Source organism: Poecilia latipinna, unplaced genomic scaffold (assembly GCF_001443285.1).
Source record: "Poecilia latipinna isolate Pla-1442-1.1 unplaced genomic scaffold, P_latipinna-1.0 Scaffold4191, whole genome shotgun sequence".
In the NCBI taxonomy this organism is placed as follows: domain Eukaryota; kingdom Metazoa; phylum Chordata; class Actinopteri; order Cyprinodontiformes; family Poeciliidae; genus Poecilia; species Poecilia latipinna.
This window is the reverse complement of record NW_015116807.1, coordinates 874-27,676: the sequence shown is the minus strand read 5'-3', so window position 1 is coordinate 27,676 and position 26,803 is coordinate 874. Positions and strand designations below refer to the sequence as shown.

The 26,803-nt window shown below is 39.1% G+C and overlaps 2 protein-coding genes across 3 annotated transcripts; both read right to left on the bottom strand.

Annotated features, from left to right (window-relative positions):
- Positions 1 to 1,498: 1,498 nt before the first annotated feature.
- On the bottom strand, positions 1,499 to 15,302 carry LOC106942325 (lysine-specific demethylase 2A). 2 transcript variants are annotated; one of them, XM_015025583.1, is made up of 23 exons: positions 15,083 to 15,302; positions 14,645 to 14,683; positions 11,669 to 11,807; positions 11,426 to 11,504; positions 11,297 to 11,343; positions 10,755 to 10,933; positions 10,431 to 10,537; positions 10,212 to 10,305; positions 9,743 to 9,896; positions 9,472 to 9,587; positions 8,454 to 8,580; positions 8,073 to 8,350; positions 7,916 to 7,993; positions 7,537 to 7,791; positions 7,122 to 7,250; positions 6,751 to 6,837; positions 6,430 to 6,651; positions 6,297 to 6,326; positions 4,538 to 5,601; positions 3,238 to 3,401; positions 2,986 to 3,132; positions 2,163 to 2,378; positions 1,499 to 2,084 (listed from the first exon to the last, which is right to left on the bottom strand). In XM_015025583.1, the coding sequence occupies exons 2-23, from the start codon at positions 14,678 to 14,680 to the stop codon at positions 1,903 to 1,905; spliced, it is 3,930 nt and encodes a 1,309-aa protein (XP_014881069.1). In that variant the 5' UTR covers positions 14,681 to 14,683; positions 15,083 to 15,302; the 3' UTR covers positions 1,499 to 1,902. The 2 variants fall into 2 exon arrangements, with proteins under 2 accessions (XP_014881069.1, XP_014881070.1); XM_015025584.1 differs by having other exon boundaries at positions 4,538 to 5,595.
- A 3,115-nt stretch (positions 15,303 to 18,417) lies between these two features.
- LOC106942324 (syntaxin-3-like) lies at positions 18,418 to 26,431 on the bottom strand (the record flags this gene model as incomplete). Its single annotated transcript, XM_015025582.1, has 9 exons — positions 18,418 to 19,985; positions 22,071 to 22,181; positions 24,080 to 24,214; positions 25,089 to 25,162; positions 25,244 to 25,352; positions 25,583 to 25,656; positions 25,780 to 25,854; positions 26,162 to 26,261; positions 26,357 to 26,431. Coding segments are annotated over 9 exons (831 nt in total), but the record flags the coding sequence as incomplete, so codon positions are not given.
- Between the last annotated feature and the right edge of the window lie 372 nt (positions 26,432 to 26,803).

Below are 26,803 nucleotides of genomic sequence, written 5' to 3'. Positions count from 1 at the left end.
AAAAAAGACTTCAGAGAAATCCTACCAACAGTCCAACATGGTGATGGTCTTGGACTGCTTTGCTTCTTCTGGACAACTTGAAGTGAAGGAAACGTAAATCATGCATCAGAAAACCCTGAAAAATAATGGCCACCCATCAGTTTAAGAGCTTGAAGTAAAGCACGTCTGGGTTATGCAACACCAGGAGGGCTAACTAAGTAGCCACTCAAAAACAAGGATTTTGAAGTAGCCTTGTCAAAGTTGGGGCATAGGCCACCTCAAAATCCACCAAAGTGACTGTTTTAAAATAATTCGGCAAGAAGAATGGACCAAGATTGCTTCATAGCAGAATGAAGAACTCATTGCACCAAAGGGTGACGCAGTCAGTTCTGAGTATTGGGGGGGAAATTAGGTCTTCATGTACAATCAGCAAACTTTACGCTCTCAAAAAAAAAAAAAATTCAAACTGCATTTGTTACTTTTATCCCATTAAAATTAGCTTGACAGGTTAGAAGTAAGGCGGAGTCGCCATTTCAACTTGGCAAAGATGCTGAAATCGATGTCAACTTTTTTTTATTTTTCTTGAAAAATAACACAACATGAAGTGAAAAAAGCTTCTGAAAATAATTACAATGCTACACGATCCGTTTATAATCTAAAAGAGGAAGCCAAAAACAAAAAACAGAAACAAAAAATACACATTTACACAAAAGTAAATATTTATATAATTATATTCATTCTTAGGGATATGGCCAGGGGAGCAGTCCGGGAGGAGAGCTTTGTTTCAGTTTTAACACTTAAAGGAAACAAAAACAAATGAGGAAATTCTCCAAATAAAATCTTGCATCTCCACGCAGACAGAGACGAGTGAACAAATGTGACTACTTCCCCCTCTCCCCCCAATCCATTAAAAAAAAGAAAATTGTATCAAAGAGGGGCGGGGAGCAGTTTCATCTACAATATTTTTTGCTTTCAACGTCTGTACAAAAAAAACAAACCAATACGTGTTTCAAAATAATAGCACCTGAAGTTGAACTGCTGTTTGGAAATGCACCATTTATCTGCCAGTGTATCCTTGGCTTTTCCCCTACACTTATTACAACCTGCCCCATCGGCGGGGTGAGGTCTTGTTACTATGTTGATTGCCTACTCACACAGTCTTTGTACCTTCTCGAGCTTTACAACAATGTATACCCCTAACAACTGCTGCAATAAGTCTTTTAATTACAAAGCTGGATGTACAATGGTAAACACAGGCCATCCCAGTAGTCTGATGATTTTGCTTATGTCTAGATAAAAAATAAAAATAAAAATCTCCAAGCATAGCTGTTGTGCATAAAGCAAATGTTGACAATTTAACCCAGACAAGAAAAAAAAAAATCTACTAGAAGCACCCAAATGTAGTTGAAGTCAAAGCGATTCTGTTTTGTCACAATGAAAATAAGATTTTATGATAGATTAGCATAATGGATCAATTATTTATATCCCACGGATGCAACTCAAAGTCTTTGCTAATTCTGAAAGGCAAGAGTTTGTGATGAGAGCCAACACTGGTACTTTTTTCACAAAAAAAGAAAAAAAAAAAGTCGAGGCGGCCATCCACAGGACAAACTGAGCTAGTTGATCAGTCTCCCATTCCAGTTAATGAAAAATTATATGCTCTTTCCAAAAGTTATGTCTAAAATGAACAGCAAAAAGGCTCCTGAGCGTCTCTGTAGGTACACAGAAAAAAACAAAAATAAAAGTAAGACGTATTGATCTTGCTTTAACACCTCCCTTTACCAACCACCAGTGAAGCAAGCAAGCGCTCCAGTTCAGACCCCACCCCTCCTGCAGTTCAGTTTCCCTGTAGAGACGGGTCCGGAGACGCGCCCTCTGCTTTTTGCATCTCAAATCACTAAAGCGCAGAGAGAAGGCAGGCGACTAGGATATCCGCTGGATCAGTTTCTCATCTGATAGGCAGTAGAGTGTGTTGACCGACAGCTCAGAGATGAAGGCCTCGCAGGCCTTTCTGGAGACTCCTTTGCAGCCTCGCAGGTCGAGCAGAGAGATGCACGACAGGCGGCGCAGATATTTCAAACACGCGTCAGTCAGTTTGCTGCAGCCTGAAGAGAAACGAAGGCAAAGGTTAAACACGAGGAAATGCAAACCGAGATGTCCGTCCCGCTCTCGGCATCGCTCACCTCCTAGGTTGAGCTCGGTCAGCGTGTTCCGGGTGGACGAGCCGACCGCGGTCAGCAGGTTGATGGAGTGGTCGGTGAGGCTGTTGCAGTGGGACAGATCCAGTTTAGTTAAATGGGGCATGTGGCGGATCACCAGCCGCAGAGTGGGGTCGCTGATGTCCAGACCTGCAAGCCGCAAGCACTGCATGCTCCTCAGCTGGCTGCGGTTGTCACAGCCTGGTGGAAGCAAGTGGAGAAAAAAAGTTGGAGAAGTTATGGTGTTGTGGCCTAAAATCAATACTCTCCTGGACCAAGTATTTTTACTGCCACTTTATTGGGGTTTGGAAAAAAAAAACAATCTGCAAATAAATGAAGTAAACGTGCACTTAAAAGTTATAGAACAAATAAGCAGAAATGAACAAATTTAGAAGTATTTAGTAACGTTCTAATGTCCTCGCAGAACCCAAAATGTTCAAAATGTTGACGCTTTTAAGGGGTAATGAGCTGCTTCTCGACCAGCTCTGAAATGTTCATTTTCTTAACCTCCCCATCTACTTTACTTCTTGTTGCAGTCTGTATGGGGTGGAGTCTAAAGACGACAGGCTGTACACAGAGCAGCGTCTTAAAGGGACATGAGCATAGCCTTCCAATACAGACCCAAAGAAAGACAACTTTTCTTTTCATTTTTTTAAATACTGACATGGGTAAAATCATCAACATCGTCAAATTTTGGTGTCTGTTAAAATTTGTTCCGTCGCCCAGGTCTACATCAACTTTATATTAATATTTTGTCAGGCAGGTCTTGTGATGTACACCTGCAGTCTGAGGCGGCTCTTCTGCTTACCTGGAGGTATGACCAATTCCCTGATCTGTGCGTCTTTGACGCCGTACGCGTTTCGCAGGTCCAGAGAGCGAAGGAGAGGACAGCCGGTGGAGCAGAGAGCTGAAATCGACGACCAGGAACAACCGGACAGCATCAAGTCCTTTAGTCCTGCAAAATGGATAACGGGTCGCATTTGTTTTCATACTGTGGCACTACTAAATAGGACACAATCAAAACGAGGAGTCGAACAAGAGGCTTGTGCTTGAGTCGTACCAGGCAGGCGGCCAATCAGCCAGTTGAGCTGTTTTTTGGAGATGTTCGTCCAGGAGAGGTCGAGTGTGACGGGTTGTCTCTTTATGATGCCTGTGAGGGCCTGAGGGGTCACAGTGCGCTTGATGCTCAGGTCAATTCGGGCCCAGAGCCTTTTATCTAAACACCTACAGACAAAAATAACTCAATAAAACATTTCTGTCAGGCGGCTTATTTCAGCGGCTAAACCCACAGTCCTTCCAAGAGGGGAAATGTCCCACGACTAAATTCATAAAATCAGGCAAAGATGAAATTTAAGAGCATATTTGCCTTAAATTTCAAGTTTGTTTGTAAAACAGAATCAGAGATTAACTATGACTGAAAGGCAGATTGCAAAATGTATACTTTCAGTTTTTACAGATAAGTCTCTTGGATTTTAACTGTTTAAATCCCAGCCACCATTTATAGCTTTTGTCCACAGAGGTGAAGTAAAATCTGTGAAAACAAGTGGCAGAACTTTTTTTCCTCAACTATATCATCCTTACACATTGGAGGCAAGTTAAGTGAAATGTTCTTAGGTACTGCTTTTGTCACCTCACTACTCCTATAAATATCAAACAGCTGAAAGTTGCTCAATGTAATTTGATCAGAGGTCATAATCTGTCAGATTTCCTAAATGTAAACTAGATTACACAGGAAAAAGAAATAGTTTTCTGAAAATACTAATTTACCTATGAATATGAAACAAAGTACTTTTATGGTTATCTCTATAAATAAAGGCAATATTTCACTGCCAAGAAAAATGTACTAATTTTCATTGGTTCAAGCCTAAAATTATGTTTCAAAAAAACAAATCATGGGGGAGCAATAAGAGTACAAAGGGGTGTAAGAGAGAAATTACTTACAGCCTTTGTTTTGACACCCAAACTGCATTTTGTTGCCCGTTAATTATCAAACTCAGAAAAGATTTTAATAAACGTTAGCATGTGAAATATTGACCAGATGAGTAAGAATCTGGGATAAATGTGAAACGGAGAATCTGAAGTTCACACTTTAGGGTGAAACCTTCTGTAGCTTATTGTTAAAACTCCTCATAAGTAGAAGTCGACTTGACTTCTCACTGATGAATGAAACCAAATTGTGAGCGACTCATCGTTCTGTAGCTCGTGTCTGCAAATTTAAATTAGACCAGAATAGACTCTGGTATTTACATGACAAGTTGGCCAGAAAAGCAAAAAACGAGTTTAAGTGAGAGAAAATGAAAGGAGGTGAAACTAGTCAAACTGTTAATCGGATCTACAATAACTGTGTGAACAGGTCTTACCATTTGTACCAGTTCTTGCAGACCGCCATGCAGACACACAGATCCGTTCGGTTCAAGTAGCGAAAGACGGAGACCCAGACCTCCCTCTCACAGGTCGGCCCGCCCCCGCAGCTCTCCCTGTCCGCGTCCCCCCCTCCTTCCTGCAGGGCGGAGAGGGGGACTCTGAGATGATGAAGCTCAGTCGATGAAGAGGAGGAAGCGCCGTTGCTAAGTTTAGCTGGTCTGGTCGATCTCGTTTGTTTTGATGCTTCCAGCCTGTCCGGGTTGGAAGAATGAGAGTCTGTGTGTCTGCTCCGAGTGCGCGGCGGCGTCACCCGGTTTGTGTTTCGGTCCGGACAAGGCCCTCGATTTCTGATGGGGGGTCTGTGGAGGGCTTTGCTCTGGTTGGCTGCTGCAGAAGCTGCAGTTTGAGGGGCGATGGCCTCTAATTTCGGGACGATCGCTGAGGAGTCCTGTTTTGCTCTGGGCGGCTTTTGAAGCGTCACTTTAATGAACGAGCCGTCTTTGTCCCCTTTTGGAATGTCGTACTCCGTTTCCTCCTCTTCGTCATCCTTTTCTCCTCCGTTTTGGTTGCCCAGTCCACTTCCACACTCGTCCTGTTCTGTGGCGGGCTGCCCTCGCCTCGACTGCGGCCGGTTCTCTTTATCCCCCACCCTCCCGTTGTTCAGCCCGATCTCCTCTTCCTCCATCTCCTCCTCCTCCTCCTCGTCGTCTTCCTCGCTGCTGCTGCTGTTGGTGCTGCTGCTGCTGCTGTCCTCGCTGTCCTCCTCCGGCTTGTGGTGTCTCCCTCCACCTCTGATGCCGCGTCCCGCTCCTCCTCCTCGCAGCCTCACACCTCTTCCGTGCCCCCTGCGGGGCTCTCCTTTGGGATGAAGCACCAGGCCGTGGGAGGACTTCTGCTGCCCAAACGATCCATTACCTCCCAGAATGCTGCTGTGAGACGAACCAGTTGCCCAACCAGAGCCCCGGATTTGGCCCTGAGACAGTCTGTTGACTGGAGAGTGCAAGCGAGAAATCATCCTGGAGCTCAGGAACCGGGGAGAGCGATCTAAACACGCCTGTTTCTTTGGGGGAAAAAAGATAAACAAGGATAAGACATTTTTTAAACACTAATTTCAATCAGTCAAATCTGAATGCAAAACAAAAGCATGGAATGATTAGAGTCAGGGGTGTCCAGAGTTTTTGTCACAAAATCAGCAAATTAAAAGGATCTGAGGGCCAAAGAAGTTTATTTTACCTCATCAACAAAAAGCTAAGAATGCAATAGTTTAAAAAAATAAAATAGTCATAAATTATTCTGCATAAAACCTAAATAGTTTTTCAGGTTTGCCTTATTAAAATGCATTTTGCAACTTTTCAAGACATCAATTCAAAAATATAAAGATATTAAAATTTTGTCAATTTTGAGAAATGTAGTCAGTATTTAGGTAATCGTTTCTTTGAAAACACCAGCTGGATTTAGCCAGGTTTAATAAACTAATTAAAAGTTTATTAAATCATTTAAAGCAAATTTAAATGATTGGTGTCGTTTCCAATATTTTCTATTGGAAGAAGATTTTACTTTGTGATAAAAACTTTGTAATTAAAAACACAAGGTTTGCATCAAACACCTGTGCTGGAGGCTGGGGGATTTGTATCATCTTTAATATGAAATTATGGGCAATCAGTTGAGGGGCTACAAATGGCCCCTGGACCACACTTTGGACACCGCAGGCTTAAGCACAATATTATAAACTGCAAAACAGCAAAAGTTTCTTACTCTTAAAAGTTTGCTCCTCTCCATTTTTATCTGGAAGGTGAAAAATTAAGAAACATTGAATTTTTTTTCTACAACCTTCTTTCAACAAGTAAAATATTAAATAGTAAACACTCTTCAAGTGCATCATATCTACCCTTTTCTTAAGTCTGTGCTCCAGTGCACTCTCTCGTTTGCGACTCTGTTGATGCTGTAGCAGCAGCTTTTGGGAGGGAGGCGGCGCCGTTTGTCGGCCATGCAGTCGGCTTCGTTTCCCTCGACTCGGACCTTCCTCGCAAACGTCATCCTGATACGAACGTTTAGACTGTGGCATGAATGTGGAGCCCTCCGAGTCCTCACTCTCCTCCTCACTGGAAGACTGAACATCGATAAACCGGATGTTATATTTTAACTGGTTGGAAAAAAAATAGTTTCTAATACAATGAAACACCAAGAAACAGAAGCAGAAATCTTGTACCTCTGAGTCGGAGTCATTCCCTTGGTAACATCTGGGACACTCCCAGCAGCTGGGCAGGTCCTTGTTGATCTTCCCCTCACCGGGTTCCTGAAACGGAAACGCTAAAGCTCAGACACAAACACGACCAAATCTAGCAAAGAAATGCATCTTAGGCTTAGTATGACACCAGTCACCAACACGGTAATGCATATAGTAACAAGTCGAAGGTTGATCAGTGAATCCCAAACCAAAACAATGACATTTATGAATGAAGTAATACGAAGCACCTGCCCCAGTGCTGAAAGGCATGTAGCAACTGATTTAATGTTTAATCTTTATTTAACCCTCTCCGTTTCATTGTATCTGCTTCTACGCCTGCAGAAAAGACTCACCTTAACACACTGACGATGTACGATCTGCGAGCAGGCGGTGCACTCCATTAAAGAGTACGTGCTGGGATCTGATTCGTCAAACTCTCCTTCTCCACAAACGGCACATCGGGCTGTGTTTGGCAAAGCAGGCTGCAAAAAAAAAAAAAATTATAAAAAACTTCTGCTCTCATACAGAAGATCACAAAAAATATAAAAAGCTGCTAAGAATCTTTTTTATATTAAAGAAAAAAAAGTAAAATCTCAATTTTGTCAGAGAACCTCAAGCTACCAGTCTCGTATTCTTTAGAATCTAAAGAATATTTTTGGCATCATTTAACAGAATTTTAAGCTAAACGTTACCTTTTGAAAGACCTGCAATATTATTTAGTTTTAACATCGTTTTCATAGCACTCCATCAGTTTGCCTGTCATCTCACCATTAGACATTGCCTCATAACGCAGCTCTTTTTCATGCGTCCAGGACCACCAAATTTTCTCATGTCGTGACAGTACTGGCAGTCCCCGCACTCCTTCCTGCAGCAGGCGGAGCATCGCTTGCATCTCACCCGCCGGCGCCGCAGCGCCGAAATGGAAGTGTGTTTGGTAGACCGCTTAGATTTGTGCAGAGACGGACCCAGGCGGGGACGATAAATAACAGGTGCTGGGGGTGTTGGGGGCTGGTACCATGACGGCTACACCACAGCAGAAGAAGACGGTTGGAGAAACATGTTAGTAATGAGAGAATATTAACATGAATTGAGCTTTTAATATCACAGTGTTAAAACAAAATAGATATATTAAATATCCGTAACTCACCCTTTCAGGCCACTTGACGATCGGCTCTCCAGTGCAGGATAGTTTGATGTCGTCACCGGCTCGCTCCCTTAGAACAGCCTGGACACAACCAGGTAAGATGGAAAACATTTAAGCTTTGTAGAATGATATCACATTCAAGAAATGTACAGCTACCCACCCTCATGTCCTCCAGCAGCGCTGCAGCATTTCTGATTCCTGCAGGGACGCACTTTTTATGGGCTGGCAGCTCCTCCAGCTTCCCTAAAAGGTTCCACAATCCCTCCAGTTCGAAAGGCGTCAGCACAGGCCGAGTCGTTCCTATTTTGTTTTCAAGCTCTTCATCGCCCTCCTCTTCCTTGATCTCTTCTACCTTCGGCTTTTCTTCATCCTCACCGTCGACCCCGTTGGTGCCGTTAATGGGGGGATCGTTACTTCCGACATCTGCTCGAGTCAGTCCTGAAAAAGAAATCAAAGACGAAATTGTTTCTACCCGATCCCGTGTGGGAGCTTGAAAACTAGAAAAACACAAAAGGAAAACTTTGTTTTCATTCATTCTTACCAATGCCGAGCGAGTATTTCTGGAACTCCGGGGTGAGGTGGGAGATGTTGGTGAGACAGAAGAGGTATCTCTCTACGACGTACCAGCACATCTCATAATAAAACGGGTACCGGAACTTTGCTGGCACCTAAACAACGATGACAGAAATATGTACATATTTTTAAATAATTCAGCTCACCTCATCATTACTTTTGTTTATTTTCATAAAATTTATTTAGATATTTATGATGTAACTGAAGACAAGATTTTCAATAAGGGTGCATTCACACCAGTCCTATTTGGTCTGTTTTAATCAAACCCTGGTTCGTTTGGGGAGGCGTAAATGCGTAATCGAGCAACAACAAAAAAGAGAAATCTGATCTGCCTACAACCTTGGTTCAGTTGAACTCTGGTGCGGTTAGAATACATATGTGAATGCCAAAGTGAAGCCGAGACCGCTCCAAAAGCAGAAATGACTATAGCACAAGGCATTCTGGGTAAAGTCTTCCAGGCTATCAGGTGTTGAGACGCCCTTAAGCTCCCATCAGCTTTCCCTGAGCCATGACCAACAGGTCCTGAAAGGTGTGTACTTCTACCAGCAATTCAAAGCTAATACGATAACAACTGTTGCCATTTGTCAGCAAGCTTCTTACATATTCCTATGTGCAGAAATAGTTTCTACTGTCATCCAATTATCAGCAACAAATACCTTTTTCTATTTTAAGAACGATTGGTTGAAATCTTCTCTTGCATCCCAGGCAGTAGATCAGAAGTTCAATTGCAACATCGCCACAAGTTAAGTCTTGCATTACGCAATGGTATGTATGTACAAAGATTTACTCAACAAAACACACCAACTGCTGTAAATAAAGATTTAAGACCTTCAGTGGGGAAACTGTGAATCATGTGCAAAGAATCACTCTTTTGGTACAGTTGTGTAATCGCTTATTATACACCTACTGAAACTTTGCCTTGCATTATAATAATGGTATAAAAAAAAAACACTATCTGATGAGCTTAGGTATGATTTGTTTCTCACCCGTGTGCGGTCTTCAATATTGTAGATGTTGAGCTGCATGGGGATGTTAAAGCTGTGGAGAAAGTTCCCCCCGAACACTAAAGTATCTTCTGGAGTGTACACAGCATGGATCCACCCTGCAGCACACAAAACATTCACAATAAATGTGACGATCAAGTGCGTTCTTCTTCCACTTTTATCTAACCAGGGTAAAACTCCTTGTTTTACCCTCTCATGTTCAATAAGAAGAAGCAGATGTGTTTGCTTGACCGTCGTTATTGGCGTAACAGACCTGACGGGATTATGAAGGTGTTGCCCTGCTGGAGCTCTATCCTCTGGCAGTCGTAACACTTGTCTCCCAAGAAGATGTCGCCCTGCTTTCCCGATAAAACCCAGTTCTCATACATGTCCAGGTTCTGAGGCGTTGGTGGAATCAACCAAAACACCTGCAAGAATATGAAAATGTTCATAGATGATAAATACAGAGTTTGAATCATCTTAAATATTATCTCCCAAAACAGATTAAACTTAATCATGTCTTAATCATCAAGCCTTAAAAACCGTCTCCATCTCAAAAATATTCCAGCTTAGCAAAACGTTCAACAAAGGCAGGTATACAGAGGTCACAAAATGAATTTGGAACCAAATTTTCATTTTAATTTCAACCAACAGGAAATGAAAGGTGATGTTAAGAAAAATTGGCCTATGATCAAATACAGCAAAAGCTTTCTTCTTTTATACAGCAATATGCCAAAACTGACCTTTGCCCCTCGCAGAATGTGGTACCAGACTGAAGTTCCCCCAAAGTCAATGTGGAAGTCTGTGAAGCAGCCCTGCACACTCATGAGACAGTACCTGAGAAACAAACACAGCCAGTTTCAGAAAACAATGAAGCAACTTTTCTTAAGCATTTATGCACTAGAAATGTTCAGTAGAGAACTTTAACTGAAGTGAATCAAATATCCAGGTGGTTTACTCACTTCTGTACTTTGGGATAATGCATGTCTATAATGGCATTAGTGGAGTCTCTCTGTCTCTCCTTCAGATGACGAGGCCACATGTTGTCCACCCAGTCAATAAGGTCCACCTGGACAGAGGAGAGAAGAAGATGATGCCAATGTGTCTTCACACTTATTTCTACCACTGCCAGCCAACAGGATTTCTTTTTGCAAATAAAACGCAATCTAGTAAGTGTTGCCATGGCCTTGTCAAACAGTCAAAAAGTCAAAAATATGTTAAGTTCTTTGTTATGCAACTGTAAATATGTGTAAAGATCTAAAGTGTGAAATGACTTTGGTCCTTACTGATGCTGGTCGTTTGACCAGGTTCTCCAGCCTGGTGTGGCTGAACTCCAGGCTGATCACATTGTAGAGTTTCTCCCTTTCCGATGGCGGCGTCTCGTAGTAGCGTCGCCACTGAGCCATAGACATCTCAATTCCCTTTTGGGTATTCACATCCATAACATCTACAATCCGTCGACTGCCTGCAGGTCAGTTGACAAGAGTTCAGCAAATGACACCTCCATAAACGAAGCTAAAATTCAGCCCTGGAATAACTTCAGTTTTGAGAAGGAGGGAAACTTCAGCAGCCTAAAATACACTAAGCTAAAATAATTAAATAGCAATTAAATTTGTGACATATGTTTTAAAAAAGGTGTTGTATAAACTTTTAAATTGTAGTAAATAAAACGTTAGACATAAAAATTGAGCTCAATTTGTCTTTTTTCAGGAAGAATTGATGACATTTAGCTTTCCAACATTTTAAAATAGTTGATCCTAAAGACGAGCAACAAGCCTAAGAGAAAACGGTCAAATATACAAACAGAATACAGAATTCAAGAACTTACCGACAAATAACTTGACATCACTCACACTGAAATCTGGGTCTGGCATTCTGTAAGACAGAGTCGTTTTTTTAATTTTTCTAATTCTCTTTAAATGATATTATGAGATGAAAGATAAATACACCGACTTACTGTATACCGAGCCCATCGGTTGTCTTAAAAATAATGGGGTCCCTGAGCCCTTCTCTCTGTATATATTCATATGTAAAATCTATCAAGGAGATGGAAAAAGCAAAGAAAATGATTTAACAAACAGGACACACTCCTGTGTTTGTAAGTTTCGCCTACAAGTACAGAACAAACTGACTTAAAAATAATTGCACTGCCTTTACACATCCTGAGTGGATCCATTTCATTTACATGCGGGCATCTCACCTTTACCCTCCATGTGTTTGACGAGATCACTGCCAAACCTCTCACACTGCAGCTTCTCATCCAGGTCAAAGGTTCGTTTGCCTTCGATCTCATCATCTGAGATTCCATCATCCTGGTACTGCCTTCGCGGAGCCGTCCGCTGAGGAGGAAAAGTGGATTTTAAAAGTCAGAACCGATTTGAGTGACTACAATATCAGCAACAGTTTAATGTGTAGGTGGGGGAAAGGGATGGAGAATTTAGCTCCAGATGTTCTCTTGTTTTCTTTTGTGCCCCGAATTATTTTTAAATTCTTTGATGACACTTTTCTCACTTCCCTTTTCCCTCCTGTCATCTTGGTGATTGTTTCCAATAAACGCTGTTATGTTGTGATAGATCTCAGCTCATTCAATTATCAATCATGTGATTCTGTGAAAGAGCAAGTTGGATTTTTTAAAGTCTAAAGTGCCCCAGGATTTCTTAAAGTAACTTATTTTGAGCAGACGGAAAAACAAAACGGAGCAAAGGAGCAACTCTGGAGACCTTGTGAATGACATTTAAATATAATTCACACCAACACTGAACTACAAGTTCCTATAAATCATTTAACAGACACTTTCTGGGCTAAAAATGATCATTTTCCAAATTCCTTGACAAATCAGCGCCACAGCAACTAATGTAAAACAGAAAACAGCCGCATGAGCAAATAAGATGCTAATTAAAAAAGCTGTGCTCCAAACCGCAACTGGGATAAAAGACTATTTTATCACTTGTTCTGAAAAAACTAATTTGGAAAACAGCATGAAAGATCTCAAACACAAAAGGAAAGTCAAGTTAATTTCAAATGAATACAAGGATAATGGAAAAGATTAGAACAGTGTTTATATACATCCTTTAAATAGGTGCATTAGCAAACCTTTTAGAAGAACTGAAGGTTAAAACTAACAACTTCATTTGAAAGAGCAATAATTAAAAGAAAACTAAAATTATACCAATATTGAGTGTGTAGGTTAAACAAGAGAATGGCTTCAGCAGCTGGACTTCGTGAATAAATTTAGCCTTTCAATCTCCAGTGAGACTTGTAAAGAAAAGATTGCAACACAAGAGCACAAAACATGTCTGGCTTAAATGTGATGGATATAGCAGTAAAGTATTTTATGAAGAATGTTGTGTTTTATGTGGCTGGAATAAATTCTTAATTAATCTTCAGCAGCTCATTTATTCAGCACAAAGGCCACATTTGTTACTTTACAGCAACATAAAAAAGCTAAAAGGCACCTCACTTTTTCACAATTGTTATGATTAAATTCAAGAACTTGGACAAAAAGACTGTCACAATTTTTTTAATTGAAACCCGACCATCTGGGCTTTAGTAAAGCAGCTTGAACTTGGACATAAAAATCTTGACAGTTTGGTTGAGAAACATTTCAGACATGGTTTCATCAAAGCAACGTTTCCACTTTGATTTGTTAACAAGTATGAAAAGAAAACGACCAATTATGGTTTGAGTTTGTTAATCACCAGGAATTCTTTAAACAGAAAATCACAATAGCAAATAAAAATATTTTTAGGCAACAATTAAAGCAAAAGCATAAGGTGCGACAACTAATTGACGAGAATCAACAAATTTACTTTTAATTGGCAGGTGAAATTATATTAAACACAAAAAAACAGCAACTCTTCGTCCTGTTCATGAAACACTGTAAAACTATGAACTAGATCAATTTTCATTCTATAAATGCATCAACAACAAGTTCTTTGACTTATTTTTGTAAAAACAGATAACATCCACTTTAATTCATAAATGGGTATATCCTTTTAAGCTTTTTATTTTCTTTTGAGTTCAAAACTACTCCCTCTGCCAGTGAACCCGCAGCATACATTTTTCTCCATGTATGCTTCTCCAAGGTGCTTCTGTCATCAAAAACCCAAACACAAAGTTGGCCAAAATCTGAGTATGCAGCTCATCCCTTAAAGGAAACCATAACTCACTGTCAGAACAAGCTTGATCCTGTATTTCTAGCAAAAACATCAAGCACAGACAAACCGATAGCAGCGTACCTACTTACAGCACATGCAAAGATACTGGATAAAGCTTGTTTTTGATCTTCTCTAAAATCATGATTAGTCTTGGACTGTAATTCTAGATGAAGACGAAAAATCAATTCGCCTGAGATCACTCAACCAGCTGCGGCATCACTTCATGTTGCACACAAAGAATTACCATAATACAATGGCAGGAGTTAATCTTCTACACACTGCCCCCTTCGAGCCCCCCTCCCACATGAAGCACTGTTTGGCCAGACAGATGGATTAAATCCCTCCACCCCCCTTCCCAAATATGTGCTTTTCTCACACCAAATAAACTATTATTTAAGCTTAAATTTGCTTTAAGAATGAAGAGCATTCCCCACTCTTAGAAACTGTCAACATACAATGCAATCAAACCAGAACTGCCTAATTATGCTAAAATTTAGAAAGGGAACAAACAGGAAGAAGTGTTATTCATCAATTTAACTTGCAATTACATTAAACTCTTTGAGAAATTGAACAAGTGAGTCAACAGAAAAAAACCCTATATTTCCAAGCTTTCTAAAATGATGTTTAATAACCCCCCGTCCAGAAACTATTAAGATAAATATTTTTAAATATATTGTCCAGGTGGACTCTTATTGCTTTAAATCTGAAAGAAAAAAGGGTTGTAAAAAGGGTGAAACAAGGTCGCTGAACAAACGCTATGAGGGTAGATGGTGAACTTGACCTTCTATTGAACCCAGGGTCTTTAAACAAGTTCATTACAACCAAAACAGAGAGGCTTCTGCTTGGAGTCAGTTGCACAAAAGAAGCCGGTCGTTTCATTCAAACACACCACACAAAGGTTTCACAATTACTAGCAGAATACGGCTACATATATATATGCAGGGCAGCAAATGCATCTTAGACGTATTATAAACAACTAAAGTGTTTAGGAGAGGTAGCATCTTGGCTAAGTTACTTACCAGTCGTTTGCTGTACCGTGTGTGAGGATCCTCCATAGTCTGCAAAAGAGGAATAAAGTTAAATCTCTAAAACGGGCAAACTAAACGCTCAAAGGCATTGCTATAATGTCACATATTTCTTTAAAACTAATAGTCTTCTATTTGAGCCGGGGCTCACTGCTAGTTCTAGCCTGCTACTATTGCCTTAGCCAGCGAGCTAAAGCTAGCATCACACGATTGGTTTTGTCTACAATATATTCTTATTTTTCAAATTGCTAAGGGTCGAAACTGACAGCAACATAGTTAATGAACTAATATGTGTCGCTAAAACCAAACGTCAGCTGAGCGGGCAAACTAGCTTTGCTGACAATACAGTTCTTAGGTCGTCGGCTATAAATGATGCTAACTAGCTAGTTGTCGCTAGCCCGTCTACGGTAGTTGGGAGCTTTTCATCATTACCTTTATGTTTAAACTCCGCTAAGACGGTGTGGTGGAAGTAATGTGTCCCGACTAACGCGTCTGTAGCCTCTGGATACGGTTTCTCCCCATGTTATGTGGAAAAAAGCCCAGTATTTTTGAGGTGTTTGTTATTGTGCGATAAAAGTTAGGAGCTATCGACGGTCCGGGCCGCCGCCATTTTCAGCTGGTTAGAAAACACACACAAACACTCACGCACACACACACAAAAAGGAAAAGATTTAATCCCCGCCCCCTTCCCTGTTCACCACCAGACTGGAGATTAGCATGAGCTTCCGTCATTGGACACAGCAGGTGCTATTTAAAAAGCTATTACAATACATTAACATACAGGAGTGTTTTATTTATTCACCGGCTGACGGATAGGTTACTTTGTTTCATTGACGTCCGGATCAGATTCGACAGTAATTTTGATTAGAAAGTAACAAACAAAAGAAAGAAAAACAAACAAAAACTATATATCATTTGACGAGTTTCGATTTACAGCAAATTAAAATACTAAATTTAAAAATCTAACCATCATAAAACATTTTTAATAATGGTGGATGTAATGAAAACAATACAGACTTAAAAATTGTTATTTTCTAACGATAGTTTTAATCTGAGAAATTAGCTGCGTCAAAACGCATAATGTAATTTACTGAAAAAATATATTAACAAAATACAAAGAAAGTAGATTAAAATAAATGAATAAATGTATACAAACACATTATATTTTTAAAAAAAAACGTTCAGAAATCAGTTTGATATCGGAAATATTTCGAGATTTACATGACTGAAATATTACTCTGAAAAATGGTGGAAAAATAATCATAGAATTTGCCAAAAAAAAAAAAATCACAGTTTTAATCTCCTTGCATGATCTTTTAATATTGGACGCTCTTTTATGAATGAGTAAATCATTACATCGTCTGTATTTCTGAAGATTACAGAATCAAACCTTTAAATTTTATTCCAAATTTACTGTTTAATATAAATAGTTAGGACTCTCACTTATGAAATTCACAAAGCAACCCTGAGTACTCTTTTGCATTTACTTTTTAAAAAAGTTTGTCTTTTTTATTCTCTGAAAAAGGACATTTAACATTTTTTAATAATTTTGACCCTTCCAGTTTATCCTCCAAATCCGGATGAGTAAAACGAACGCACCCCGCTCCAGGTCGAGCAGATGGGCGGGGCCTCTGAGCAGCGGCGAGATGGGGGATGAAATTAGGTCAGAAGGCTCACCGGAGGCCAAACAACAGAGCATCAGCTGGACCAGATCTGCACAAATGATCAATGCTACAAGTATATATATATATATATATATATATATATATATATATATATATATATAATATTTTTTTTTTCCCTTCCGCACGTATGGTCAGCTGATGCAAATGATTCACTGAAGGACTGAGGCATGCACGGTTCTTGGTTCACTGTAGATTTCCTTTTATTACATAACAGGCTTTATAGAGTTAACAAGCTTTTTTTAAGCAGTATGGACTCATACACACAAAAATCACATTTATAACACACAAATGATATAATAACGCAGATCTGCTTCAAACATTTTATAGTGTAGGCAGAGAAAACCCAAAATTTTGTAAAGTTTAGATGACATTCCCAGTCACTTCTTCATAAATACAATGTTCACAATGGTTATTTGTTCAGAGAACCACCAGGAGGCGCTGGACTAAAGCTGAACAGAGCGATGCGTGAAGATTAACAGTCACATGTTGAGCCATCTGTCTAAGTGGAGGCAGACTGAGAAAAATCCACACATAACACGTTTTCAAACACTTTATACAGCAAGAACAGACATTCAATTGAGACTCGGAGGGGAAGGGAGAAAGGGTAAGAAAGCAGTGGGTTTTTTTTATTTGAGAGTGGCTTAAATTTAATCTACAAATTTAAATGACAGAAACTGGGTAAGAACCACAGGAAAAAAAAAGGTTTTCTCCTGGAGATCTCTATTCCTAGGAAGAACACAAAGACAGAAGAAGAGAGGTTAAACATTCAAAGCACCATGTAAAAAGTAAAAATGATCACAGACTGATGTTTCACCTGCACAAAATCTTTTATGAGAAGAAACTGTAGAGATAGGAGAACCCAACGATCCCAATGATGGCACAGCACAATGTAATCATCATCTTTTTCTGGAGAGTTACAATACACACAAGAAAGTTAAAGAAGAAACAAAATACAAGTGTTTGCATATCTAGGGGAGTTGGTTAGAGGAAATGATGCAGCAAAGGGGAAGAAAGGGCCAGATTACGATGTGTGTATCTGTATGCTATAGAAGATAGGTGGTGCAACTTACCTTCACTTCCGCATATCAAGTCTTTGAAAACTGTACTTTAACACAGCGGTCAAGAGAAAACACTTTCACACATCTTCTCCACAACACAGTCATCAAAACTATTCACATGCAGCTACAGTGGCTTGCAGAAGTATTCACGTCCTGTTAGCGTTTCAAAATTTTATCAACAAGCTTCAGTGCAATTTATTGGGATTTCACGTGGTGAATCAACACAGAGTGGTGCACAAATGCAAACGAAGAGTATACTTTATTTTTTTACAAAACAAAAGTCTTAAGCCCTTAAAAAACTGCAACCAGTTGCCTTCTCGAATAAACCAACAGAGGTCACCTGTGTGTAATATGAAGGCCGACAGCATTGCACAATCCATCATTAAATAAATTATAAGAATAGCACAAGTGCAAACCTTCCACAAAATAGCCACCGAGTTTAACTGACAGTCTAGGAATACTGAAACTTTAAGGCCAAACTTTTGGTCAAAACTGCGTGGTGATTAAGATTGGTGGCATCAACAATTATCAGAAGCTGGTCAAAGTTCATGGAAAGATGGAGGTTATAAAATATAAAGTTAGATGCTGCAAAAGATTTGAAACTGGAGCGGAGCTTCTCCTACCAGCAGGAAATCTACTCTGAACACCGAGCCACAGCTACAAGGGAAGTGGTTTTGATCAGAGCATATCTGTGTCAGACTGGCCTTGTCAAAGCCAAGACCTAAATCCTAAACAAGGTTGATATATTTTGTAAAGAATGAACAAAAATTATAGTCTGTAGATGTGCAAAGCTGGTAGAAACATATCTTCAAATACTTACTGTGTTGATTCTGGGAGGTTGAAAATAAATGCAAATCATAGTTTCCAGGTTTTTTTTTTTTTTTTAAATCATGCACTATTTTGCTTTAGTTTTACAAATATGTTTTACTTTGACTTGAATTCTTATATGAAATCCCAATATATGTCTGACTACTCATTGTATATTTTAGGTTGAGACTCAGAAACAGCAGCACAAACAGTCAGACTTAAGAAAAAAACTAACAAATCTTTAATTCTTTTGAAATATTTGACATAAGAAATGTGCAACAAGCTTTAATTTTCCCCGCTCTTCCTTCGGTGACCTGCATGGCCACAAAAAAATCATGCTGGACGCTGATTTCAAGTATTTCCTGAAAGTGTAAAGACACAGAATCTTGTAAAAAAAAATGCTTTGGCTCCTGTTGACTGACTGAAATGACATCTCGCCTTCATATGCACACAACCACCTTCTTTACTGTAAGTCCTAAAGCCAATGTAATGTTTTGTAAACTGTCAGTCTGGAATATTATCTACAGAGAAAAATAATGGTGACCAATAAACATTCAACTTAACTACCAGCTTATGAAGTTCACCGCATTATACAATATTTTAAATTAAAATAGAAGCTCCATGATGTTACCTTTTCATTTCAATTCATGCATATATAAATAAAAATGATCATCAAAGTGTTTTGTAAATTATCTGGTGACAAAATAATTTTATAAACATGAAGAAAAAATGGCTCTGCACATCATTCTAAGAGGAAAATGAATGGATACACTTCATAAACTGGTAGCTTAGCCGTACGTTTACGGTGGAAACAATCACTTAATACACCTAAAAGGAGTTGTTACTTTCCTCATGATTTAGTTGTCCCTTTTATATGTAAAAACTTGTTAAATCAAAAAAAATATTTACTAGTGTTAATTCTAGTCTCTGCAAACTCTTTGGTAGCACATTAACAGTTTCTATTACACTCTATCTGCCAAGATTAAATTTAAGGCACCATCTCAAGACAATGGATTACTTGTTGCCCTTTTCTTTCAAATGTTGCTGAAATATGTCGTCCTTCATATCTGAAAAAGGAACATTTTCTTACAAGACTGTCAACAGTGCACAAACATGACTTCTATTATTTACAACATAATTACGTAAACCGTAGCTTAATTCAATATTTTTAACAGTGAAAGTGCTGGAACTCTCTTAAAACAACCATAACCTGGAGGAGCAAACATTCAGTAGCTTTTAAAGTAGTAATATGTGTCAAGGCTCATTAAGGCAAGAAGAGTGGATCTGGGGTTTGTATGTGCGTGTGTGTGTTTGCTCCTGCATGGTTTAAAGAAGAGCTTAGGACAAACACACACAGGGGTGCCATTTTGGCATCAAATGTTAAAAACAATGAGTTGTTCGGAGATGGAGGAGTGATGAGGAAACAGTCAGTTATTTTCCCAGTTCCCTTTTTGTTGCTTCCACAGAGGTGTAAGCAGGTACTGAGCCGCATTTCAGTTCTCATTTCCTCATCAGAGCATCCGTAGATTGTCCGGAACTGAAGAAGTCGCAAAAGATCATCTTCCCCTTTTTTTTTTTAAACACCAGCAGCACTGATCCCTACACAGGAATTTGCATCAGGTGATTTTTTGAGCAGATGATGAAACAAAATGGACGATCTGGGTGAAGAAAACACATGACGGCGATGGTAGGGGTCCGGCGGTCCTATCATAGTGTCTGAGTGAGGATGATAATGAGGATGACGACTACAACCACAGCACAGCACACACCGATGAAGATCATCTTCTACAGAAGGGGAGAGACAGAGACACGACGACGGGAGAGTTAGTGACAGAGAGCAGGAGCGTTTAAATCCCCCGCAGATCAAACCAACTCACCACTAACACCAAGTTATTTGACAGAGTCCAGAAATGCCAACACACACACACACACACACACACACACACACACACACACAACAAATGAGCTCCCAGGACAGACGGAAAACACACTCATTCAAGTCTAAAAGAAACCGCTTTGCCAAAGCATGCTTCATTCCCACTTGTTACAGCACTACACTGAAGATTTTCTCCAAAATTACTCACCAACATCTCTTCTTTTAGTCAAACAGTTCCTCATTTTTTCAATCCCACTGCCAGCCCAATTATGAGAGCTAGCAATGCCAGTAAGATCACCACAACAACCACTATAATCACAGTTTTCTGTTGGGAATAACCAAGTACACACATTCTGATCAGATCCAAATCTCAGTTGGAAAATTACTTAAAAACAAACAAAAAAAAAAGCAGACAAATCGCCACGTAGCTGGACGTTGCGAAAAAAAAAAATCTGTACAGTTATTTTCACCTACACGAATGCTTGTGCTGGTAAAAGCAAACAATATCTTCAGCATCAACAGACAAGCACTTTAGTCACATTCAAAAACATCAGCAAGGTTAAAAACGAAAAGGCGGGAAAAAGAGAAAAGATAAACCAAGCAGTGTGTGTGTGAGTGGCAGTGTGTGTTTCAGTGGGTGGGAGGAGGATCGTCTTGGTTCTGGTCATGGGTGGAGGACGGGTCACAGCAGCAGTTTTATCACAGGGATCCACAGAGTTGGTAATAAATCACAGAGGAGGGTCAGGGGTCGTCACAGATCTCACTCATGAAATTAATGTGGCTTCCCAAAAGCACTGAGGTGTTCATTTAGTCAACAGGTAGTTTCTTGTAGTTTAGTGGTACTAACTTAATTTCTTAATCATCTATATTTGCTTTAGTCTGGGAATCATATCAGATTTAACTGGTGTTTGAAAAGTCGATACACTTATTTTTTAAGATGCCTCTACTGATTGAAATGAGTTGTTTTATTAATGAACAGAAATAAATGGCTGACAATTTGGAAAATAGTTTATTTGTGGAAATTGATGTACGATTTTAGCAACTGTAGAAAACTGTTTAATTTAAAAAGAAATAAAGGTTCAACACTAGTAAAACTAAACTACATCAAACTGATTTTTTCAGTCAGAGCTTCTAGGTTTAGTTGTGCTGCTCATTAACGTTGGTATACGACTGAAATAAACAGCATGCTAATCTAATGCAGTTTTATTATAAGAAAAAACTGATAAATAAACTAGACAAAAATATTTTTATGCAGCTGCAGCTCGATTTCAATATGAAGATAACTTGATTAAGGAAAGTTTATGTTTCACATGCAATGGGTGCACTTTTAATTCAATCTCTAGTTTTGCAAATAAACATAAAATACACCTTATAAACTTAAAATATCTTCTTGCTGACAGTAAAGTTTGCTAGATATGAGGGCCAGAAACCGGTTACCATGACGTTTTGATGCAGATTTGAAATATACTATTTTACTTTGATGCTCGTGGAGATCGAATGCTTTTATTTGACGTTTTTTAACAAGTCGACGCCTCTCGTTAATAAGCTCAAATGTTTCGGGTGCTTTTAGGAAGCCGGAGTTGCAGTTCTTGACCACAGCCACTCACACGGCGAGCCTCTTGCTGGAACTTGGCAGCTTTCTTAGTATCTGCAACAGCTCTCTCCACAAAGCCCACCGACTGGTCCATGTTGCTCTCAATCCTGTCAATCATCCCGCCCTGACGGGCACGCAGCCAGAGGCGGCAGCAGACGGAAACGAGTGACGGCAGAGAGGAGGAAGCATGCAGAGAGCTTACACATTATTCTAACGGTTGTGTGTAAGTAGTAATGGCAGTGAGGCGATTAGAAGAGCGATATGCAGGGCATGCAAAGTGGATGAAATGTGCTAAACTGGGCAAAAGTGCCAGAGTGACTGAAATTTAAAAAAAAAAAAAAAAGAAGCAGCAACAGGAAGAGGTCATATTTGTGCGATACATTGCAAAACACTTTTTTACCTTGCGGGCCTTGGTCTGGTACCTTACAGCTTTTTTGGTCTGCTCCTTCGCTTGAATAATGTGATCCACCGACTGGGATACATTCTGCTCTATGTTGTCTACTATTTCCCCCTGAGAAAAACAAAACAAAAACAAAAAAACACAGGAACATGCATTTTAATATCTATCAAGCAAACGTGTGGTCACAAGTTTTGGCATTGACACGTCTGTGTTTTGCAAACTGTGAGGCTTCAGTTTTTTTTTGTTCTTTTTTTTTGTTCTTTTTTTGTGATGAAAGATCAAAATGTTTTTAGAGTTCTGTAAAGCAAGATCATGCTGCATATGCCCAAGTACAGATGTGAAAGACTACAGCTGAAATCGCCAGCAGTCTAATCTCAAACTTGAAACATCTCCTCTTCAAGAGCGAGCTAAAACATGTTGCCACCGATGAAGAGCTTGCTCAAAACTGGCAGCAGGTATGTGTGTGTGCATGCACAAGCACAGAGAGAGGCAAAGAGTTTTTAAACACTGCTGTTGTGAAGAGAACAGCAAAAAAAAAAAACATTTCTGTTAAAGATTGAATTTCTGCAGGAAGCATCAGGATTTAAAAATAACCGACATCATGGCAGATAAAAGCCTGTAAAACTCATTATACTCGTACAAATAACTGCCTCAGTGCGAGGCGGATCGAGCTCATTAACTCCAACGAATTTATTCCTTTTATGAAAACGATTACTTATAACTTGAAAGGTATAATTAATGCGTTGGATGGATCTTTAGTGATGCACTGCAGATTGAAATCAGGTAATTCTTTTTTTTCCAATTCAATTTATAGCAAACAATGAGAGCTTCCAAAAGTAAAATCACCACCTTTTGCAGCAAAAGGTGGTAATTAAACATTTTCTAAGTGCATCATGTCATTGAGACAAGGTTAATTCACAACCTTGTCTTTTATTTAGATGACAAAAAAAGCTCAATGTAATGAAGATCAAATTCTGCATGTGCTGCTTAGAAGAATTAATATGTCAATAAAATACAAGCAAAATAAATATTACTGTTGTATTTATTATGCATTATGCTCTCTGCTACTTTTAGAAAAAAAAAAACATTCTAACTTTGTAAAGTGTGATTACACACCAGTTTCATAAGCTACATTCCTACTCATCTGATTGCCAATCTGCATAGAAAAAAAAAATCAGGAAGTAATACTGAGGTGGATGGATCTGAATGTGGTAGTGATGGCATCTAAAGAGTCTTTCATTTTCACTGTTACCACATGCATGCCAAATGAATGATGTTACGCAATCAACCGTCCTCCGTCGCTACATGTTGGCTCAGGAGGGACGGTTTGCTGCAAAGCAAGTGACTCAATGCAGCTTACTGGTTTCTTTAAATGGCTTTTTCTAAAGGAAACACATCAAATTAAGGGGACTGCATAGTACTATTTGAAATTTAATTGAAACTGAAGTAATTCAAAGTATTTATTGGGGATTTTAAGTTCATATCCCTTTAGAAGCAAGTGGTAATGTCGGCTATTTATTTATTTGAGAGCAAAATCTTTTCAAATTCCAAAAGTGAACATAAATAAAAGGGGAAAAAACATAAGCAACACAAAGAGTGCTTACCTCAAACAAGCATTTCCCTCAGAAAGCATGGCGGTGTAAGCAGCACAAAACAGTTGGTCATACTCTAGTAGTTTAATTATGATAGTTGCTAAATGTCTTAAAACCTTGTCTGTGATGAAATAGGTGTGAATGATGCTTGGTTCATATCTTACTACATTTATTAAGGTTCCATAGAGGGAATGAGATGAAGGCGGTGGTGGCGGAGGACAGGTGTAAGAAAAGCATGGAGCTGGAAAAAAGACAGACAGACGGATGCAGAACGACAGTCATAGAACAGCAGAGGAAGAAAGAGAAAAACACAGAGACAGACATGACTGATTCCTAAGACACGGTAAAGATGAGCTGAAAGAACGGATGGATGGATTTGAATGAAACGACAAGAAGGTGATATCCAGAGGAGAGTACCTGGCTCTCCACCAGCATGGCGATGTCTACAAACATGTCGTGCAGCTCTTTGATGCTACTTTCCAGACGGACGATGTCTTTATGCCTGGATTCAATCTCACTCAGAGCCTGTTTTGAGATCCCAGAGTCCACAATCTGCAAAGACGAGCAGTTCACTGTTACCACGCAGGCTCAAAACAGACAGCAAATAAAACATCAACATCTAGTCATCAAGTGTGAATCCAAGTTTTTTTTTTTTCTTGAATGTCAATATCAAAATAAATTTCCAAATGTTTTAAATTGATAAGCATAACAGTTCTTGTGTTGCTTTTTAAGATCCTAAAAAGTTCCTGTAATTTCCCAGTTATTGTTGTTATTGCAATTGTTTGACAGTTTCATATGAATTACTGAGAACCTCAGGTGTGCATTTACATTATAGGAATAAGATATAGTAATAATTTAGGTGTGGTTTGTCCCAGTCTTTGCACATCAGGGAAGCCTAAACTGAACTCTGTGTCCTTGAACAAGAAATTCCTCCTCAGTCGAGCCGAAAACAAGCTCCTCTTTATCAAAAAGCTTGAACAGAAGCTGAAGTGCAACATGTTCTCATTTTATCAGTGACACATGCAGTCGAAGCTGCGTGATTCGGTGTTCCCGGTCACTCCGTTTCCTTCTAGAAGCCTCCCTAGAAACCGCTGTTTCATCTGTTTGCTGAGACGGCATAAACCAGCATGACTCCTTTTCTCGAATCTTTACGATGTGGTTATTAAATATGTAAAACATCATCCAGCTCGGCATTATGATCTCTTAAATAAACATATTTTGAGTAGAAAATATTTTCTAGAATCTGAACAAGAAAGACAAAGTTCCTTTTATCCAAACATCAGAAACCTAAAAATTAGCAAATAATTGGCTTCTTTTTTTTTTTTTAAACTGCAAAACCAATTTTATTTGCAGTTTAATCACATGACAATAGAAAGGTGTTAAAACAGTGGCCATAATTGCTCATTTACACACAAGACACACTCACCCCAGCAGTGAAAACGGCAGCATTTCCACTTTCCAACATCTCCTCCAGCTCTTCGTCCGTCTTCGCTTGTCCAGCTGGACAGAGCAAAGTGAAAAACACAGATTATTATGGGATTATTCTACACTTTTTTTTCTGCACATCTAGGTGTAACTTACTTATCTCAAGTTGTCTCTGGATACGTCCTTTACTCCTCTCCCGGAAGTCCACCTGCGCTTCATTATACTTTGTCATGACCTCAACAAACTTCCTGGACAGCACTGCATGCTGGGAGGACAGAATAGATGCAAATTATGATCACAAACCTTTCTCAACATCCTGGAAACAGCTGCACATTGTTTACTTTTCAGGGGGTGGGAGTCTACCTTTATATGCTGGAATATTTGACTAAACTAAACCCTATGAAACAATTTAATTTGAATTTAAAAAGCCCTATTTAAAAGCTTTATAAGTAACTATTTTAAGTCTGAAAATTCTTCATCCTGTGCACAATTTACCTGCGATTTACGTATCCGCATATCAGCCGACACCCTCTCCTGCTGCTGCTCCGACTCCAGATTTCTCTCAATGGCTGGAAAAAAAAGCAACGTTCAAATTCACGTCATAAACACGTCATCCAACATTTTGGATAAAAATCAGGAAAGGTTTGACTCATTGTGACGAGAGAAAGTGCGATTGTCACTGCCAGACTTACTCTTGAGTTTGTTTCTTGCATTGTTGGCCATCTTCTTTATGTCATTGGTGATTGATTCCAAGTCATCCTGCGTTTCTGAAGGGAAGAAAAAATTAGTCTTAAACCAGGGCTGTTCAGATAGAAATGAAGTTTTTTTTTTTAAAGATTATGTATGCAGAGAAAATGAAAATGCTTGATATTTTCTGAAATATTCCATATTCTGTCACCTTCTGCTCAGATTGTAACAGAGTTCAATTCAGAACAAAAACCACAAATCGGAAAAAAACTACAGTAACCTTATTTTTGTGAACCAGGTTCAAACAGCTTGTATAAAAAAACAAACAAACAAAAAAAAAACAGGGCAGACAAATACAGTAAATCAGTGAAAGGTGAGATGTCTCACTCTGATCCGACGTGGGAGCCGACAGGATGACCGAGTAAAGCTTTCTGACTTCAGCCACGTTCTCGTCAATTTTATCAATACTGTTCCTGATGTCTTCAATCTGCAAACAGACGAGTCACAATTAACAAAATTTTAAAAAATATGTAAGAGAGGTTAGGTCCCTGCACGACAACAACCGAGAGCGTAAAACCTGACCTGAGAGAAGAACTCGTCCATGAAGGCTGCGTTGTCCACAGCGATCTCCACCTCCTCATCATCTTGATCACAAGTCTAACATTTGAAAACAAATAAAGCTGTTTATAATCGTTGAGCCTTTTAGCTTAAAAACAACTAAAATGTCTTTTTGTGATTTAAGATACCATTTTAAATTGGGAAAAAAAAAACTGGAAGTTAATAGATTAAAACCATAAACCTGAAATTTTAACTGATGGTTTATTTTGGAAATGATTGAACAACATTCATGGCTGCCAAGAATAAGACGAAGAAAAAAAAAAAAAAACATACTGTCAGATTAGAGTACTGGATAGTTAAAATAATAATTTACTACTCAACAAATCACAAGTAGATTTTTTTTGTTCAAATTACTGAGAAATCAAATTTAAAAAACAAAACAGACAAAAACAAAGATATATCTAGCTCTTA

Excerpts from the sequence above, each read along its gene's own strand:
- LOC106942325 (XM_015025583.1), bottom strand. The coding sequence starts at position 14,680 with ATGGAGGATCCTCACACACGGTACAGCAAACGACTG. Across the intron at positions 6,838-7,121 it reads TACATCGTCAGTGTGTTAAG|GAACCCGGTGAGGGGAAGAT; the intron begins GTGAGTCTTTTC and ends TTTCCGTTTCAG. Across the intron at positions 6,652-6,750 it reads GGAATGACTCCGACTCAGAG|TCTTCCAGTGAGGAGGAGAG; the intron begins GTACAAGATTTC and ends ATCGATGTTCAG.